The sequence below is a fragment of the Gobio gobio genome, assembly GCF_949357685.1.
Source record: "Gobio gobio genome assembly, chromosome: 24".
NCBI classification, from domain to species: Eukaryota; Metazoa; Chordata; class Actinopteri; order Cypriniformes; family Gobionidae; genus Gobio; species Gobio gobio.
In genome coordinates, this window is record NC_137120.1 from 28,952,820 (window position 1) to 28,971,150 (window position 18,331).

The 18,331-nt window shown below is 46.2% G+C and overlaps 1 protein-coding gene across 1 annotated transcript in view; it reads left to right on the forward strand.

Moving 5' to 3' along the window:
* cfhl3 (complement factor H like 3) overlaps nucleotides 1-18,331 on the forward strand; it is a 36,117-nt gene that overhangs the window by 2,090 nt on the left and 15,696 nt on the right. The window contains exons 5-9 of the mRNA XM_079807068.1: nucleotides 8,483-8,665; nucleotides 15,655-15,837; nucleotides 15,924-16,097; nucleotides 16,188-16,378; nucleotides 17,184-18,047. Coding sequence (XP_079663194.1) covers nucleotides 8,483-8,665; nucleotides 15,655-15,837; nucleotides 15,924-16,097; nucleotides 16,188-16,378; nucleotides 17,184-18,047 — 1,595 coding nt within the window. The remainder of the gene's footprint in view (nucleotides 1-8,482; nucleotides 8,666-15,654; nucleotides 15,838-15,923; nucleotides 16,098-16,187; nucleotides 16,379-17,183; nucleotides 18,048-18,331) is intronic.

Genomic DNA, 18,331 nt, shown 5'->3' on the forward strand with positions numbered 1-18,331 from the left:
TTCATGCATAGTCATGTTAATAGTGTCCTATGTGAACATGTTCTGCATTTATTTACCCCAGGTTTTTTTTTTTTTTCTTGAAAATCGTATTTGAATGTGCGGCAACTATAGTTGCTGGTGGGCAAATATATTGTATGCACCTCTTCAATGTCAAATTTGAATAGGAGGAGAACATTTGCCATCTAACTCAAAAAAACTTATTTCAACAGATCAATCTTTATTCATAAACAAATGTATTATGTATAAAAGTCGAAGACCATTCAATGAAAACTCAAAAAAGCTGCATCTATCTTATAATCTTTTGAATATAAAAACACAACAAACAAATAAATATCTTACAAAAACAACAAAAGTCTTAAAGTGGTGGAACATAGTGCAGAATAAAGTGCAGTATCAAAAAGTTAAAAGAAAATAAATAAATAGATTGATGAAAAAATTACGTCTATATAACAAAACAAAACAAAAATCTTTAAAAAAAAAATAGTCCCATATTCAATGGCTGACTGTAATAGGTGATTTCATATAATAATGTAAATGTAACCTCATTACTTGTCTGAATTTCCACATTATAATGGAATCATAAGCTACTAGTCATAAAAAGAATGAGGGTCCTTGACCGATTAGAATCCATTCCAAACTGGATGAAGGGTCCTCAATATTTTGACATGACATAATATCATAAAATATTATATTTTTCCCTATCGAATTAAGGTCTATTGTACAGTAGAATTGTCAGTTAAAGGATTTAAGTTATGTTTTAGGTGGGATATTATGAAAGCAAAAAGCACTAAACAAGACCAAAAATCTTGATTTATTAACCTGTTAACACAGTAGCCTATACCCCAACTATAGCTGCCGCTTGGACTTTTGACTAAGTGTACTAAAAACTGTAGATCTGTTGTAAGATTTGTTTTGTTTGGATGATTCTAGAGACCTTCATGATTATGTAGATATGTATATGTCAACAAAAAATACTTATTAGTAACATGAAAATAACCTTTCTTTGGGAGGGTTTGCCTTCGCTATGCTTCCTGGAAGTAGGGGTAGGAAGTTGGCAGCCTCATGTGACAGGAAGGAAGTTAATACCTTTTTTTTTTTTTCTTGAAATCCTTTATTTGGTTGTTTGCTTGCATGTCGTTAAGATATAAAACAGGGATAATATCTAGAAAAATACTTACAAAAGGAAAATGACAACTATACACTGTGGCAACTATTGTTGCCGGTGGGCTTAAATGGGTTAAATTAATTAGATATTAAATATAATTTGGTAGTAAAACATAAAGTGTTGCACATTTTATTGGTGCAAAGATGAGTATGCTATGTGTATTTTGTACATTTGCAACTGCTTTTTATCACTTAATTAGAAGCACCACAATTTAAATAGTGTCTTCTGTTAGTTACATAGCGATATAGTTAGTTCCCTTTCGTTCAGTCACTACGACGTAACGTTAGTGACTAACGAATGGGGGTTTCGCTTAGAAGCCTATCAACTTCGAGTTTAGAGAAAACGCCCAATGGCGTGCCAATGCCATGGGGCATGCGGAATTTGCATACGTAACTCCGCCTCACCGCGTGAGTATATAAGGAAGTACGAGGCAATATCGCATTATGTTCTGCTTTCGGAGCCAAGAGAACCTACCTCTTCACTCCTACAGCCTTCTGAGACTCTGTCAGCTTCTTCGAGACGAGCAGCTTTCCAGTCGGTGTTGGTGTAACGGCGCGTTCCAGTGATCGCATACTTCCTGCCTGCTGATCTGCGCAGTGGTCCGTTTGACAGCTGGTGTGTGTTTCCCTGGGCGCTTCGGCATCGGCTGCGAGGCTTTCCTCTCACAAAAAGAGCTTGCGCGTGGCACGTCTTTTTCAAGACGGCTCGCCCGTGCACTTCCGGGTGCGATCGATTTTCCGCTGCTGTCTATGGGCGCATTCACTGCTCGAGCGTGTTTGGGCTTCAGCGCGTTCGGGCAGTGTTTGCGGATGTGTCACGTTTCCATTGCGGGGGCGTGACCATCGCGATGTCGCGGTCGAGACTCAATGATCTCCGTGAGGAGAGAGAGTCCCCTCTGCCACACCCCAATCTACCGTCCCCGAGTGAGATGGTACTTTGGCTGGTGGCCAGGGTGACCTGAGGGCGGTGCTGTGGTATTAAGAACCCCGACGTTCATTCCTCGGGCCACGACCCCCTCTTATACATCGCTCCCGCGAGTGTTGGATTGAATCTACGGCTCGTCTCTGACGCCCGTTCGTTCAGTTCACGCTCCGGATAGCAGTGAGATGTCGATCGCCGCATCCCAAGGTGGGCTGGAGTCCTTTTGGGGATGACGATTAGGTTGTGCTCCGCCTCCGGGTGTGTCAGCACTGCCTGATCTGACCTAAAGTTGACAGCCATGTTATCTCGGGCAGCCGCGAGTCTCGCGCTGGTGTGGAACTCCGCCCAGTCGCGGGTGCTCGTGGTTGCGCGATTGGTTTTTGGGGGCGGCACCCGACAGCTGTTGGGCCCCGCCCCCAATGCCTTTCGCTCCCGGGGTGCATGAGGAGATCACGCGGTCCCGGAAGTCCCCGTGCTTCCCGCGACCGTTTGGTGGCCTCCTCCGCCTTCTCTGCCCTTGATGGGGCCGCGGCCTAGGGTACACTGGGGCCCCCTCCCCCCCACTGTTGAACTCTCTGTTGCGCACTACGGTGTCCACAGAGGGCTTTGACGTGGCGTGGTGTGGCTGTCCTAAGCACCCTCCCAAAGCCTGTGGGCTCGTCTACTTCGGTGGCGTGGTCCCGCAGAGCTACGGGCAGGCCGCCGCCCCTTTGCACATGCACAAGGGTGGAGCCGACCCAGGGCTCTTCATTGAGCTGCGTGCCGCAACTGACCCCGCCCCCGGGCGGTGAAGGTGGCCACACGCTCCCTGGGTCGGGCGATGTCCACAGCTGTGGTCCGGGAGAACACCGGGCCTTACCTGGTGATGTGGAGGACGTTGAGCGGGCCCGCCTCCTCAACTCACCCATATCCCAGGCTGGCCTCTTCGGCGGCGCGGCTGAGAACTGCGCCCAACAGTTCTCGGCCGCCCCAGAGCAGACTGAGGCTGTAACACGTACTGCCCCGGCGGCCACCTGCTGCACCAGCCGCCGGCCCAGTCGCCTCAGTCCGCTCGCCGCCGAGGGCGCCCTCCCTCTTCCCGCCCGGCCCCAGCAGCAGCCTTCACCTGGGCCGCGCCGTGGAGGTGGTTGAGGATGTCGCCCAGTCCGCTCCCCAGACTGGTTAAACGCCAGGCTGGAGGTGGACAACTCAGAGATGGGTTCCAGTTCTTCCCAGGGGATGGTAGCAGGGCCTCTCCTTCCACCGGTGGAGGGCCGGGAGAAAATCCTTCCGCTGCTGGCCCCCGGGCTAGCGGCGCTTGGGAAGAACTCATGTTCCTGTCTCTGAGGTCCCAGAGACCGGTGATGACAGTGCGCGCCACCCTCGGGTCTCGCCACTCGCATCCCTCTCTGTCGCCAGCCCCCTGGCAGAGCAGACCCCAGTGGAACGCGAGTCCTTCCCTGGTCTCCTCTGTCAGGACGCAGCCGTTAACCGTGCCCCGACCCCGGGACGCCCAACAGCCTCCCCTGTCCGTGCCGGTAACGCTGCCTCGCTGCCCCACCCAGGGTACGTCTGCCGTCCGTATGACCCCTTTGGTGCAGTCTCTGGAAGCCTGGCTTCAGCTTCCGGGGCTGTCCCGCTGGGTTGCCCGGACCGTCAGGCTCGGCTACGCGATTCAGTTCGCGCAGGCTCCTCCCCGTTACAGGGGATTCCGCTTTACCGTGACCGGGGCCCATGCCCCCGTCATGCGTGCGGAGATTGCCACTCTACTGGCGAAGGGTGCGATCGAGCCTGTCCCTCCAGCCGAAATGAGGTCGGGGTTCTACAGCCCCTACTTCATTGTACCCAAGAAAACCGGTGGGTTACGGCCAATCCTGGACCTTCGCATCTTGAACCGATCCCTTCACCGGCTTCCGTTCAAGATGTTGACTGCGAAACGCCTTTTCGAATGCGTTCGTCCTCACGATTGGTTTGCAGCGATCGACCTGAAGGACGCCTACTTCCATGTCTCCATCCTTCTTCGACACAGACCGTTCCTACGGTTTGCTTTCGAGGGGCGGGCATACCAGTACGCGGTTCTCCCTTTCGGGCTATCTCTGTCCCCTCGCGTCTTCACGAAGATTGCCGAGTCAGCCCTTGCGCCCCTTCGGCAGCACGGGGTTCGCATCCTGAACTACCTCGACGACTGGCTCATACTGGGCCACTCTCGAGAGCAGGTTTGCGGACACAGAAATCTGGTTCTCTACCACTTAGCCCGTCTGGGCCTTCGGGTCAACCGGGAAAAGAGCAAACTTTGCATCGTGCAGAGGATCTCTTTTCTCGGTATGGAGATCGACTCGGTCGCCATGTACGCGCAGCTTTCGAGCGAGCGCGCGCAGTCTCTGCTGACTTGCCTCCGTCAAATCGAGAGCAAGAGTGCGGTTCCACTGAAACTATTTCAGAGGCTCCTGGGGCATATGGCATCTGCAGCCGCGGTAACGCCGCTCGGATTGCTTCATATGAGACCGCTTCAGCACTGGCTTCGCGATCGAGTCCCGAGATGGGCATGGCAGTCTGGCACGCTCCGGGTCCAAGTGACTCGGGCCTGCTTACAGACGCTCACCCCGTGGTCGAACCTCAGTTTTCTACGGGCCAGTGTGCCCTTAGAACGAGTTTCCAGGCATGTTGTCGTATCAACGGATGCCCCTGCCACGGGCTGGGGTGCCATGTGCAATGGACAAGCAGCCGCGGGCTCCTGGACAGGACCCCAGCACCTCCTGCATGTCAATTGCCTCGAGTTGCTGGCAGTACGGTTCGCCCTGCACCGCTCCCGAGCGCTGCTGAAGGGTCAACATGTGCTTGTCCGGTCAGACAACACGGCCGTAGTAGCGTACATCAACCACCAGGGCGGTCTACGCTCCCGCCGTATGTCTCAACTCGCCCGCCATCTCATTTTATGGAGTCAGAAGCGCCTGAGGTCCCTTCGTGCTGTCCATATTCCGGGAGTCCTGAACCACGCAGCCGACGAGCTCTTGCGGTTTCAGCCCCTCCCGGGAGAATGGAGATTCCATCCCCGGACGGTTCAGCTGATTTGGGAACAGTTCGGCGACGCACAGGTAGATCTGTTTGCCTCCCACGACTCTTCCCACTGCAGCCTGTATTATTCCCTGACCGAGGGCACGCTCGGCACGGATGCACTGGCGCACAGCTGGCCGCGGGGCCTATGCAAATATGCGTTCCCCCCAGTGAGCCTACTCGCACAGCTCCTGTGCAAGATCAGGGAGGTCAAGGAGCAGGTCCTTTTGGTCGCCCCGCACTGGCACGGCCGGACCTGGTTCCCCGAACTCGTACTCCTTGCGACAGCCCCTCCCTGGCCTATTCCTCTGAGACCGGACCTCCTTACTCAGAGACGGGGCACCCTTTGGCACCCACGTCCCGACCTCTGGGGCCTCCACGTGTGGCTCCTAGACGGGATGCGGCAGGTTGAGTGGCCTACCACCTACGGTGGTCGCCACCATCACTTCCGCTAGGGCAGAGTCCACTCGGCATGCCTATGCGTTGAAGTGGAACCTCTTCGTCACCTGGTGCTCTTCCCGCCAAGAAGACCCCTGGAAATGCCCGATCGGGTCCGTGCTTGAGTTTCTCCAAGACGGGCTGGAGCGAAGGCTGTCTCCCTCCACCCTCAAAGTATATGTGGCTGCAATGTCTGTCCACCACGATCTCTTGGAGAACAAAAAGGTAAGTCAGCACGACCTGGTCATCAGGTTCCTGAGGGGAGCCAGGAGACTGAATCCTCCTCGCTCTCCTCTCGTACCCTCTTGGGACCTTGCAGTAGTGTTAACTGCTCTGCAGAGACAGCCTTTGAGCCTTTGCGGTCGGTTGATATTAAGTTCCTGTCTATGAAGACGGCTCTGCTGACCGCATTGGCCTCAGTAAAGAGGGTCGGGGACCTGCAGGCATTTTCGGTTGACGAAGCGTGCCTGGAATTCGGGCCGGCTAACTCTCACGTGATTTGAGACCCCGGCCTGGATATGTGCCCAAGGTTCCCACCACTCCGTTTAAGGACCAGGTGGTGAACCTGCAAGCGCTGCCTTTGGAGGAGGCAGACCCAGCCTTGGCATTGCTCTGTTCAGTACGCGCCCTCCGCGCCTACGTAGACATGACGCAGTGTTTCAGGACCTCAGACCAGCTCTTTGTCTGTTATGGTGGAGAGCGGAAGGGAAGTGCTCTCTCAAAGCAAAGGCTGTCTCACTGGATGGTGGACACCATTGCTTTGGCTTACCAGCAGCAAGGCCGACCGTGTCCCCTTGGTGTGAAGGCACACTCCACCCAGAGTGTGGCCTCCTCTTGGGCTCTAGCGCATGGCGCCTCGCTAGCAGACATCTGCAGAGCTGCAGGCTGGGCGACACCCAACACATTCGCCAGATTCTACAATCTCCGAGTGGAGCCAGTGTCCGACTATGTACTCGCCCCCCCGAGGGGCCGGTGATGGGCCAGGCTCAGGTGTCTTCGCTTGCTCGCCACTCCACTCCACGGACTGGATACGTGCGATATTTCCTCAGGTGAGCTCCCCAAGAGCCCTGAGCTCCTCCAGCACTGTCGACGCCGACATCAGTTCAGTCTGCCCTTTCGAGCCCAGACCCTCATGTCCGGCCAGGTGCCCCATGTGCATGGTTCCCTCCGGCGACCCCCACATGTGTATTTCACCGTAAGTCTCCGCAGTGAGCGGGTTTCTTCCCTTGGCGTGTCCCCGCCACCCCTAGGGTTAAAAATCCACCTTCGGCTGGTACCCTAGAGATCTTCCATATGCAGCCCCTACCGCTCATATGTGTCTCTTAAGTCCTCCCCACGGGTAGGCATTTTTGGCATTCCCTCACTGGGATATGCTTCCCAGTGTACCTTGGTATTCCTGTGTTAGGTGGGAGTCCTTCGTCCGTAATAGTCTTACGACAGGGTACTCACACTTACGCAGGGCGCTGGAAGACAGCTGAGTGGCGGGATTATATTGGGACCCCCATTCGTTAGTCACTAACGTTACGTCGTAGTGACTGAACGAAAGGGAACGTCTCGGTTACGGATGTAACCCTCGTTCCCTGAGGAGGGAACGGAGACGTAACATCCCCTTGCCACATCAGCTGTGCTACCTGGAACGCAGGAGTTCAGTCTTGGCTCCTCAAGCAGGTAACATAATGCGATATTGCCTCGTACTTCCTTATATACTCACGCGGTGAGGCGGAGTTACGTATGCAAATTCCGCATGCCCCATGGCATTGGCACGCCATTGGGCGTTTTCTCTAAACTCGAAGTTGATAGGCTTCTAAGCGAAACCCCCATTCGTTAGTCACTAACGTTACGTCTCCGTTCCCTCCTCAGGGAACGAGGGTTACATCCGTAACCGAGACGTTACATACTGAACAGACATTTAGAAGTTTATTTTAAAATGCAAAGTATTGAAAATAAAAAAGCTCTGTAAACAGTTGCACTTTGGTTCCATTGGGTAATCAAAAGGTATATACACACTTGCAGTCTTCACACCCACTTGAATACTTGGGCCAAACACAGTAAATACGTCATATAAGTAGACAAGTTAAGACTTCCAATGCAAAAGCCTCTAAAAGCCACCTCGGTCAAAAATGAGATAACGATACTGAGTGAATGTTCTCCATGCATAGTATACGTTCATCAAATACTTTCACTTCAAACCCGCTAAATCCCAGCCTCAGCCCATTCAGAAGTACAGGTGGATCCTGGCAAAAATGCACCTTTTAAAGAAAAACTTGAGACTGAATTAGAGGCTTTTGCATCTGAAGTCTTCAAGTGGTCAAGTGCAAAGACCGCACACAAAGTGTGGGTTTATTCCAGTTTTCTCTTTTCAACTAAAAATAAGAAAGTATACTTTCAGTCTACTTTTTACATATTTCTCAGAAATACACTTTATGTACTTCTCATATATATACTTAAAATTGCACTTAAGTATACTTGACTTATACTGACAGAAAAGTATATTTGTATATATTATGTATATTTGGCCTATATACTTATACTCAAACTTTTAGTTTTTGAGGGGAGGGATCTTTTGATCTAATTTACGAAAATAAGCTTGTGCAATTTACATAATTACTAACGTGCCTGGAGATGACAGAAAAACATACGGAGAGCAGCAGCTTTCGTTTCTGCTCCATGTAACATGGACAGGGAGTCTGACACTGCAATGAAGACATGAAAAATGTTCGTGTTGGGGAGATAAACATGATGAAAATTGGGACCTTAGTGGACCTGACATCTCCCGTTAACGATGCACTTAGTTTGTACTTAATAGTGGGTGGTCTACATGCTGGTTTGGGAAACAGGCATTACTCTAATGTTAAAATAACTTTTGACATTTATCAGAGCGATTTATCAGGAAACCCAGCCTAAATCAGTTTATTTATTTCCTAGAGGTGAGATGCCCTGTGATTCGCACAGATGGGGATGTGACTGCATCGGGGAACACACAGGAAGGAACTTATGGCGAAGTTATTCACTTTGAGTGTGTATCTTCTGACAAAAAGCTAGATGGAAGTAGTGTCATTCATTGTTTGGAGAATGGCGTTTGGAGCGGGCCTGTTCCACAGTGCATAGGTTAATTCCAGGGTCATTTGCTTTGCCACAGCTTGTACATTTCATGACGAGATAACTAGAAAAACTAAAATAATTTAATCCATAGACCATTGGTACAGATCATTAATGCTGGTATAATGAATTGTGTAGTGATAGTAGAGTATTATAATCAGGGGTGCACATAACTGGTGCGCAGGTGTGGTAAAAATTAACAATGAGCAGCAGAAAACATGGAGGGAAGCACTTTTGCGTACCACATTTTTTGGGGACAGGAGCATGGCCACTTATTTTTATCCATCTCGGCTAAGATAGCAATTATGACGATAAGTGTGTTCATTAATTATTAGTTGTTAAATGTCTTTCTAGTTGGAGAAATCACGGAATCCAGTCACTAAAACAGAATTTATAATGTGAAATGTCATGTAATTTGTAATTTTTTTTGATAAATAAATAAAAAGCAGATCAGTACACTTAAATCAAATCGCAATATGACCTGTGCCTAACCGTAAATAACAAATCCTGTATGTTCTGCTTGTCTCTGTGAAAAGGAATGGCGCAGACTTGCGGTTTCATTTACCACACAGACACACACTAAAGAAAATGTGACAATCTCTGTGTTTTCAGTCTCTGAAGCCTCACTATATGAGGACATGAATGCATGAACTTCATTTCTAGAGTTGCTCTGAGGGTCACTTCATCAGCATTTTACCATTTCATTTGAGAAAAACTATTGTCATCATATCATACACGCACAGAAACTCAAAGGTCTTCACGACAACCCGTCAAAATAAAAGTCCAGTTGAAGTTAGATGTATCAATGTAATTATAATACTGTACTAACACTAATAATAATAATAAATTAAAGCTGCGAGCAGCGATGACGGGCCCAAGCCGGTGGCACCGCCACGCCGGTGGCATCAGCATAACTGTGCACGGCAGGCAATATGCATTTAAACAGGATAATTTTTTTAAATCGCTCGAATATGTCACATTTACCGCAGCAGCTGGTGCCACTATCACCACAAGCCACACCCATGATGTCATTTAAATGTAGATGATTTTTAATGTCATGGGATGAAATAGATCTCTTTCAAATATGTGAAAAGTTATCTTTTCCTGCTCAAAATGTTATAAGTCCAGAAGGCCAGTATTTAATTCAAGGTATTTGTATAGTTCTTTTTTTACTTATTCACAAGTGATAGTTATTTGTGATAGTCTATGATATGAAAGGGGTAAATTATCATCATCAAGAGAGAAAGGCACACACACAAACTCACAGGGTGAGAGAGAGACCCCACACACACACACACCCAGGGTGAGCCTGAGAGTGAGGGGGGAGGGGAAGGACTGAGAGAGAGGCAATCTGCACATTGAACAAGATTCACAAGATTTTAACAACAAAAAAAAATAAAATCTAAATGGTGGGAGAAAGTTTTTTTTACTTCACTCTCCGAAAACATTATTTTGAATATATTTGAAATCACAGATGTTGGGTGATGAGAATTGTAACTCAAATATAATTTACAAAAACTAGTCCTGTCTGAATAGTGATATGTCAGTGAGATCAGCTCGGGCGCGCACACCGTCTATGGGTGATGTCACGTATTTTGCGAAATGCGCAGTTAGGTGATGTGTCGCCCTCCACACGTTGCGAAACAGACTCCGAAATGGGGAAATGTAAATTTGCGGACTCCTGGTTGGAGTAGGATGAGTTTAAACAATGACCGCAGGGTTTTTCTATGGTTTTTCCTGCATAGCAGCCGCCTCCGTCACATTTCGTGCCACCTCCGTCTGTCGACAAAACTCAAGACAGGCAGTCACTTGCTCAGATTAGGCATGTCGTGGTAATTAAATAATCATCAGAAATATATATTGTCACATGATCTTTCAGCAATCATTATTAGTATTTTATGATTTGCTAGTACAAAGTCATCTAAAGCCATTCCATAGCTGAATGTCTTTCCTCCGCTGTAGCTGTCCATCATTCTCCGTTCAGCATTCAAACTGCGCGTCGTGTTTGGTTACAGTCAGTCAGCTGCTCGGTAAAGCTCACTCCAAGATGATATATTCCCGTTATAATACTTGATATGTAGATAAAATAATTTATCTTCCTGGAGTTTATCTAGCGGTTTCTGAACGATGTTGTGCTCCCTACCCGGGTGACAACACAAGGCATCACACGCACAATAACCGGAATTTAAAACTGTGAAGAAACCGACCGATATACATAGTAGACTAGGATTTGTGCGCTCAACGCTCATCGTCTCTTTATGCCGTGAACTTTTTAATGTGCACTCGCGGTGCACTGCGCCCTCTGACTCCATGTTGCTTTAAGCGCATCATTCTGCACCCGGGATGCGCATAAGCACATTGTGCCGCGCTTTCATATATTTTCATAGTTTTGTGCACTTAAAGATGATTAAAAAAAATCTTGTTCTCACGTATCTATCATATATTTGTTGCCCCTTTACAGAGCTGTACATTACGTTTACAATAAACTATAAATCTTGAAATGTTATATTATTTGTGTAGGCCCATATAATTATTTACATTCATATATAAATTAAATATAAATTGTTTTTTTTATAAATGTATTTAATAAGAACACAAAGTAATTTGTACCTTTTCATTAACATTTTTAGATTTTATAAAATTAGTCCAGAGATGTTTTTTCAAGAATTACTTTTTGTAATTGCAAATTTTTTTAACTATCCACTCACCTAATTTAATATATATTTTTGTTATAGCTTATGATTATATATTTTTATTTTATTGCTCAACAGTAGTTCTCATCGCCGATGAGGTCTTTAAATATTTTGAGAAGGTCTTAAAAAAGTCTTAAAAAGGTATTAAAATTTACTTCAGGATTCCTGCATATACCCTGCATATGCATCATACGTGATCTTGGCAAACACAGCACATGACGTTTTTATTTAAAATTAGAAAGTTTTAAATTAGTTAAATTAGATTAGTTAAATTAGAAAGTTGTCCGGCTCGAAGAGAACAATATATGTACGGGGACACATGAAATGTCTACAAATGTATGTCCTCAGAAATCACAGAAGCACACACACACACACACACACACACACACACACACACACACACACACACACACACACACACACACACACACACACACACACACACACACACAGAGAGAGAGAGAGAGAGAGAGAGAGAGAGAGAGAGAGAGAGAGAGAGAGAGAGAGAGAGAGAGAAGGTTTTTTTTTATCCTGCTTCAAAACTAAGACACTGCTGCCATCGTGTGTTCATTGAGGGAAGGGCAGCACACATTCCCCTTTTTTGTCCTTATTTAATCCCTCGGCATGGCAACACCGTTTGAGATATCCAAAATCCGTTCGCATTTTAGCATCTTCCGTATCTTTGTTTCATGTTGACCGAGTTTGGTGGAGATTGAATAAATCGCCTACGAGGAGAACGTAAAAACTCAGAGCCTGAATTATACCAATATTCACGTTCAAACCAAAATATCTGACTTCCTGTTGGTCGGAGCTAATGACTGTAAATTAGAAAGTTGTCCGGCTCGATGAGGTCAATATATATACTGAGTTTGGTGATTGTAGATGAAACGAAGCCCTTCACTTTTGTCAAAAGGTGGCGCTATAGAGCCCCTCATCCCCACCCGTTTCTGAGGCTTTGTCCATGTGTACTGACTGACATCTCTGATGTGTGTGTTGAGTTTCAAGCAGTTTCAAGCAATTTCAAGCATGCTAAGAGCCTCAGAACAACACTGCTACCTTTTAGTGAGGGGAGGGCAGACAGAGAATAAATATTCAGAAGAAATATATTAAATAAAATAAATATATTGATCTGAAAAATAGTATGATTATTTTAAAGCTATTTGGTTACATTTTAATAAAACATTGTTTTAGTATGTTTTTAAACACACACACATACACGTTGTAATACCAGTGTAATACCCATGTCATTATACAAATTTGTGTCCTCATAAATCACAAACAAGAGAGAGAGAGAGAGAGAGAGAGAGAGAGAAACAAGTTTTTTTTTATCCTGCTTCAAAACTAATACAATGCTGCCATCTTGTGTTCATTGAGGGGAGAGCAGCAGACACAGAGAATTTCTGTTCCCCTTTTTTGTCCTTATTTAATTCCTTGCCATGGAAACACCGTTTGAGGTATCCAATATCCGTTCACATTTTAGCATCTTCAGTATCTTTGTTTCATGTTGACCGAGTTTGGTGGAGATTGAATAAATCGCCTACGAGGAGAACGTAAAAACTCAGACCCCGATTTAACCAAAAGTTCACCTTCAAACCAAAATATCTGACTTCCTGTTGGTCAGAGCTAATGACTGTAAATTAGAAAGTTGTCCGGCTCGATGAGGTCAATATATATACTGAGTTTGGTGATTGTAGATGAAACGAAGCCCTTCACTTTTGTCAAAAGGTGGCGCTAGAGAGCCCCTCATCCCCGCCCGTTTCTGAGGCTTTGCCCATGTGTACTGACTGACATCTCTGATGTGTGTGTTGAGTTTCAAGCAGTTTCAAGCAATTTCAAGCATGCTAAGAGCCTCAGAACAGCCAAAAGATTATTAAACTTTGACACGTTGCCATGGCAACAGTATTTGAAATTTCAGGAATCCATTTCATACGTCTCTATCTGTCATGTTTTCACATTATACTGATGAAGTTTGAAATAAATCTGGTGAAAATAAGATGGTGATTCAAAGCATTTTTGAAAGTGACACACTTCCTGCTGCCAGTTGGTGGCGCTATAACTTTGACTCACAAAAGTCATATCCATGTGATCGGCCTCTTACAACGAACACACAGCTGAAGTTTCATCCAAATCAGTCAATATTTGCACAAGTTAAAACACACTTCCTGTTTCCCTTTTCTCGCCATAAATTCGTTGCATCGCCACGGCCAGACTTTTCGAGATATCAAAAATCCGCTCGCAATTTAGCATCCTGGATATGTTCACTTAATGCTGACCGAGTTTGGCAATGATCGAAACAATGGCCTCGGAGGAGTATATTAAATTCCAGAGCATGCGTTTTCCGAACAACCCATAATAGCTCACTTCCTGTAGGGCTGACGCATAACTTAGAGCACGAAAGTTGTTCGGCCCGATGAGGTCTATATGTGTACCAAGTTTCAAACATGTACGTGCAAGTGTGTTTGATATATGGACCAAGTTTTCAGACCCCACTTTAGGGGGCGCTGTCGAGCCCCCCTGCCACGCCCGGGTACCAGCTTCAGCCCGGCTCTGATGGCCGCGCATTCCGACGCCTGTGCGAAGTTTCAAGAGTTTTCGAGCATGTTAAGTGCCCCAAAAGTACCCGAGAAGTCGAAAAAAAAAATAAAAAAAAAAAAAAAAACAAAGAATAATCTGAGGAAGAACAATAGGGCTCTGCGCCCTTTCAGGGCTTGGGCCCTAATTATTATCAAAAATTTTTTTTAAGGAATAATACATAAAAAAATCAGCTCATTATGCAGCACGTTGTTTGACATAATGTTTGATATCTCCGTTCATCTTTGGAACACAAATTAAGATTTTTTTCGATGAAATCCGAGAGCTCTCTGACCCCTCCATAGACAGCAATTTAATTACCACTTTCTAGGGCCAGAAAGGTAGGAAAGAATTCGTTAAAATCGTCCATGTGACTCCAGTGGTTCAACATTAATTTTATGAAGCGATGAGAATACTTTTTGTGCACAAAAACAAACACAAATAACAACTTTATTCAACAAATTCGTTCTAGCCTGTCTCAGTCTCCTACACCGTTTCCGTTGTAAACAGTGCAGCAATTTCGAGATCTACGGCAGTCAATACTGTTCACATGAGAACCACGATGCATGCGTGTGATGATGACGCAGGAGCTGCACTCTATTTACATCGGAAACTGCGTAGAAGAAGGACACAGGCTAGAACAAAATTGTTGAATAAAGTCATTATTTTTGTTTGTTCTTGCGCACAAAAAGTATTCTCATCGCTTCATGTAATTAAGTTTGAACCACTGGAGTTACATGGAAGATTTTAACAATGTCTTTACTAGCCTAACTTTCTGGGCCTTGAAAGTGTTTTCCATAGAATTGCTGTCTATGGAGGGGCCTGAGAGCTCTCGGATTTCATCAAAAATATCTTAATTTGATGAACGAAGGTATTTTGCATTTATGCAAAATACTTGAATCAAACCTGAGAAAGAATTCCAGAAGATTCCACTGCAATCCTGGCCACGTCATTTGCAGTTGTAACTCATGGGCGGGGATTATGCTAATTATGATTGAGCGTGCACGTGTGCCCTATTTACGAATGTTTGGAATTCATTAATATACACACGTTTAACTACCGAATCTGTGGTATACGAAGCGTTTGTGAATCTGGAGGAGAGTTTTCGTGAAGGTCCATTTTATGTGCAAATGTGCTTTTTGATTATTAAAATTTTATTTAACCATTAAAATGGAGTCCAAAAAATGTAATGCAAAAAAACTGAATCCAGAAAAATTCAAACGGAATGGGAACAGCTTGTAGGATAAGTGTGCCGCGATAAGTGTGAGTACCAAGCAGCATCTCCAGGTGCTCCCTTGAGAACAAAACCAAAAAAAGTTATGTGCACCCCTGCTTATAACACCTAGACACTTTTTGCTATACAAAACTGGTAGTATGTAGTATTTTCTGTAAACAAAATATAAAATGCACATGCTTTTTTTTCCTAATTTCTTTTCTCTTTTGTTTTTTAGAAGCCAAAAGCATTTGATGACAAACATACCTTTTGACCATTAATAAAGTATGATCTATTAGTATGCATGTGTGCGGTATGAATACAATCAGAACATGCACCAAGCAGTATATCAGATGGTAGTATGTCTGAATGCAATATTCATGAAACAGTTGGCAAAATCGAATTAGAGTTTGACAACGATTTTTAACATACAATACTTGGGTCCAGATTTACTAACAGCTTGCACCAGCGCAAACCCTGACCTTTTTCTAAACCTAGTTTTGCATTATTGTGTCTTACAGTAACTTGTCAGCTTGACACGACCAAATCTGGAGCAGAAAAAACCATACCAGAGGGAAAAACTATTTTCAAAGCTGGAGAAACGGTGCAAATGAACTGCCGTGTCAAAAACCGTGACTTTTACAACCGCAAAATATTTACATGCACAAATAATGGGAAGTGGGATTACAAGCCAACTTGTGAGGGTAAAAATGTAGAGAAACACTCTGAAATTTGTGTTTTGATGCTGAATTCATTGTGTATTATCAAAAGAATGTGAATCTGTTTTCAGAGTTTAGATGTGAAGTTCCACGCAACCAGCATGTGTTTCTACCCGAATTTTACTTCCATGGAGATCTGAATGTGAATGTAAAAAAATCGTACAATTGTGAGACTGGATATGATCATATGGCAGAAGAGGCCACATGCACACAAGATGGATGGACACCAAAACCACTGTGTGTTGGTATGTTCTGCTGTAGAGTTTTAAAATCATTCCTACTCACAAAATCACGTAATATATAAATCTATGATTATGTGGATGTTTGTTTTCTAGAAATGATGTGTGCCCAACCAAAAATCCCAAATGCACAGATTGTGAGAGGTCAGAAAAAAAAGTACAAAATCTCTTCAATAATAGAATATAAATGTCATCCTGGATTTGAACCAGAGGAGCTTGTCCAAATCACTTGTGATTCCAAGGGTCAATGGACAGACATACAGACCTGCACTGGAAAGTTACAACTTGTTGTTTTGTTGTTTTGGTTTAACTGTATTATAAACTTATGAATACATACTTTTTAAATGAAAAACTGATAAGATGATTTGATAAACCATCTCCAGGCCATAGTTAAATAACTTATATACACCGATCAGGCATAACATTATGACCTAATATTGTGTTGGTCCCCCTTTTGCTAACGGCCCTGATTAGTTCCTGAAGACTGCTGAAGCTGTGCGGTGGTATCTGGCACCAATTTGTTAGCAGCAGATCCTTTAAGTCCTGTAAGTTACGATGTGGGGCCTGCATGGATCGGACTTGTTTGTTCAGCACATCCCACAGATGCTCGATTGGATTGAGATCTGACGATTTTGGAGTCCAAGGTTCCCTTTCGAGGGAACTCGCACTGCATCGGAACAACGAATTTGGGGACACTCCCTAAGCAACAGCGTATCTGAAGTCTGAATAAAACCATGCCAATCCTGATTGGTGTTGCGTCATGACGTAGCTATGACGGCATACCCGGAAGATACATAAGGGGAGCCGGCGCATAGTAACGGCAGTTATCGCTCTTCAGCATAGCGCTCTCTGTGAAACTGTCTGTTTATTTATTGTTGTTTGTCAAAAAGTGAAAGTGTGTGTGAAATGGTGACTGAAAAAGTGAGAGAGTTTAAGCAGTGTGTGCATCTGTGTCCCTGTTACATGTCGGGCTCGGGCACACACTCGCTTTGTGTGCAGTGTCTGGGTGTGCAGCACGCTAGGGCGGCTCTCGAGCACTGTGAGCGGCTCACACTCAGACTCTTGCGCTCTCGGCTGGCCGTGTTCGATGAGGTCGGCCAGCCTCATGAGCCCTCTGGTTATGGACCCGCAGTCGCTGAGGCGGCTCGGCGTCGCAGATCCTTGGGCTCACAGAGGTATCTGTCAGATAGGTTTGGGACTGCCGAGGCACTTTCCCACTCCTCATCTGACGATTCCGAGATTCTCCCTCCCCGTGTGGAAGCCCGCGCTGTGGCTTCTTCTCCCGGGGTGGAGAATCTGATGTTCATTCTCTCCGGTTCCGAGGAACCAGATGAGGTGGACATCGGGGCGGGTGGTGAAGCACCAAGTGAGTCGCTACTTCACCCACCCGCCCAAGAGGAGCTGGTTGAGGGGTTAACCCGTGCTGTGGCCAAGCTTAACATCGATTGGCCACAAGACAGTCAGGAAATCCAGCCACCAAGCAGGCTGGATGACCGCTTTCTCACACGCCGGGCTCAAACACCTCGCCGGGGCTTGCCTTTTTTCCCTGACTTGCACAATGAGTTGTGCAAGTCTTGGAAACAGCCATACTCAGCACGTGTTTCCAATCCACCAGTGTTGGACTATTCCAACGTACTGGGGGCATGTCAGGCTGGGTATGGGACGATGCCGTGGGTGGAAGATGCTCTCGCGAGCTATCTTTCCCCCGAATCAGCGTCGTCGCTCAAAGCCCTGGTACTGCCCACCAAGCCCTGCAGGGACACCTCAGCCTTGGTGGGCAGAGCTTATATGGTGGCTGGGCGGGCTGGTAGTTCACTGCATACTTTATCCATCTTGCAGGCCTACCAGGCTGACCTCCTCAAAGAGCTAGACGAGGGTGTGGATCCCTCTCCGGAGGATGTGCTGGAACTCCGGAAGGCTGCTGACTTGTTTCTCCGCATCACCAAGGAGACGGCCGTGCTGTGGGCCGCTCCATGGCCTCGATGGTGACTGTGGAGAGACATCTTTGGCTTAATCTATCGGGGATGATGGAGAAGGATAAAACCTTCCTCCTAGACTCCCCGATCTCGCCTTCTGGCCTGTTCGGTGACGCCGTTAACACCGTCGTCGACAGGTTCCAGGAGGCGAGGAAGCAGTCAGCAGCCTTCCACCAGTACCTCCCTCGTCGCTCTAAGGGGAAGGCTGCCTCCAGCGGGCAGCCTCAGCCGTCCACCAGCTCCTCGCACCGACAGGTGCAAAAG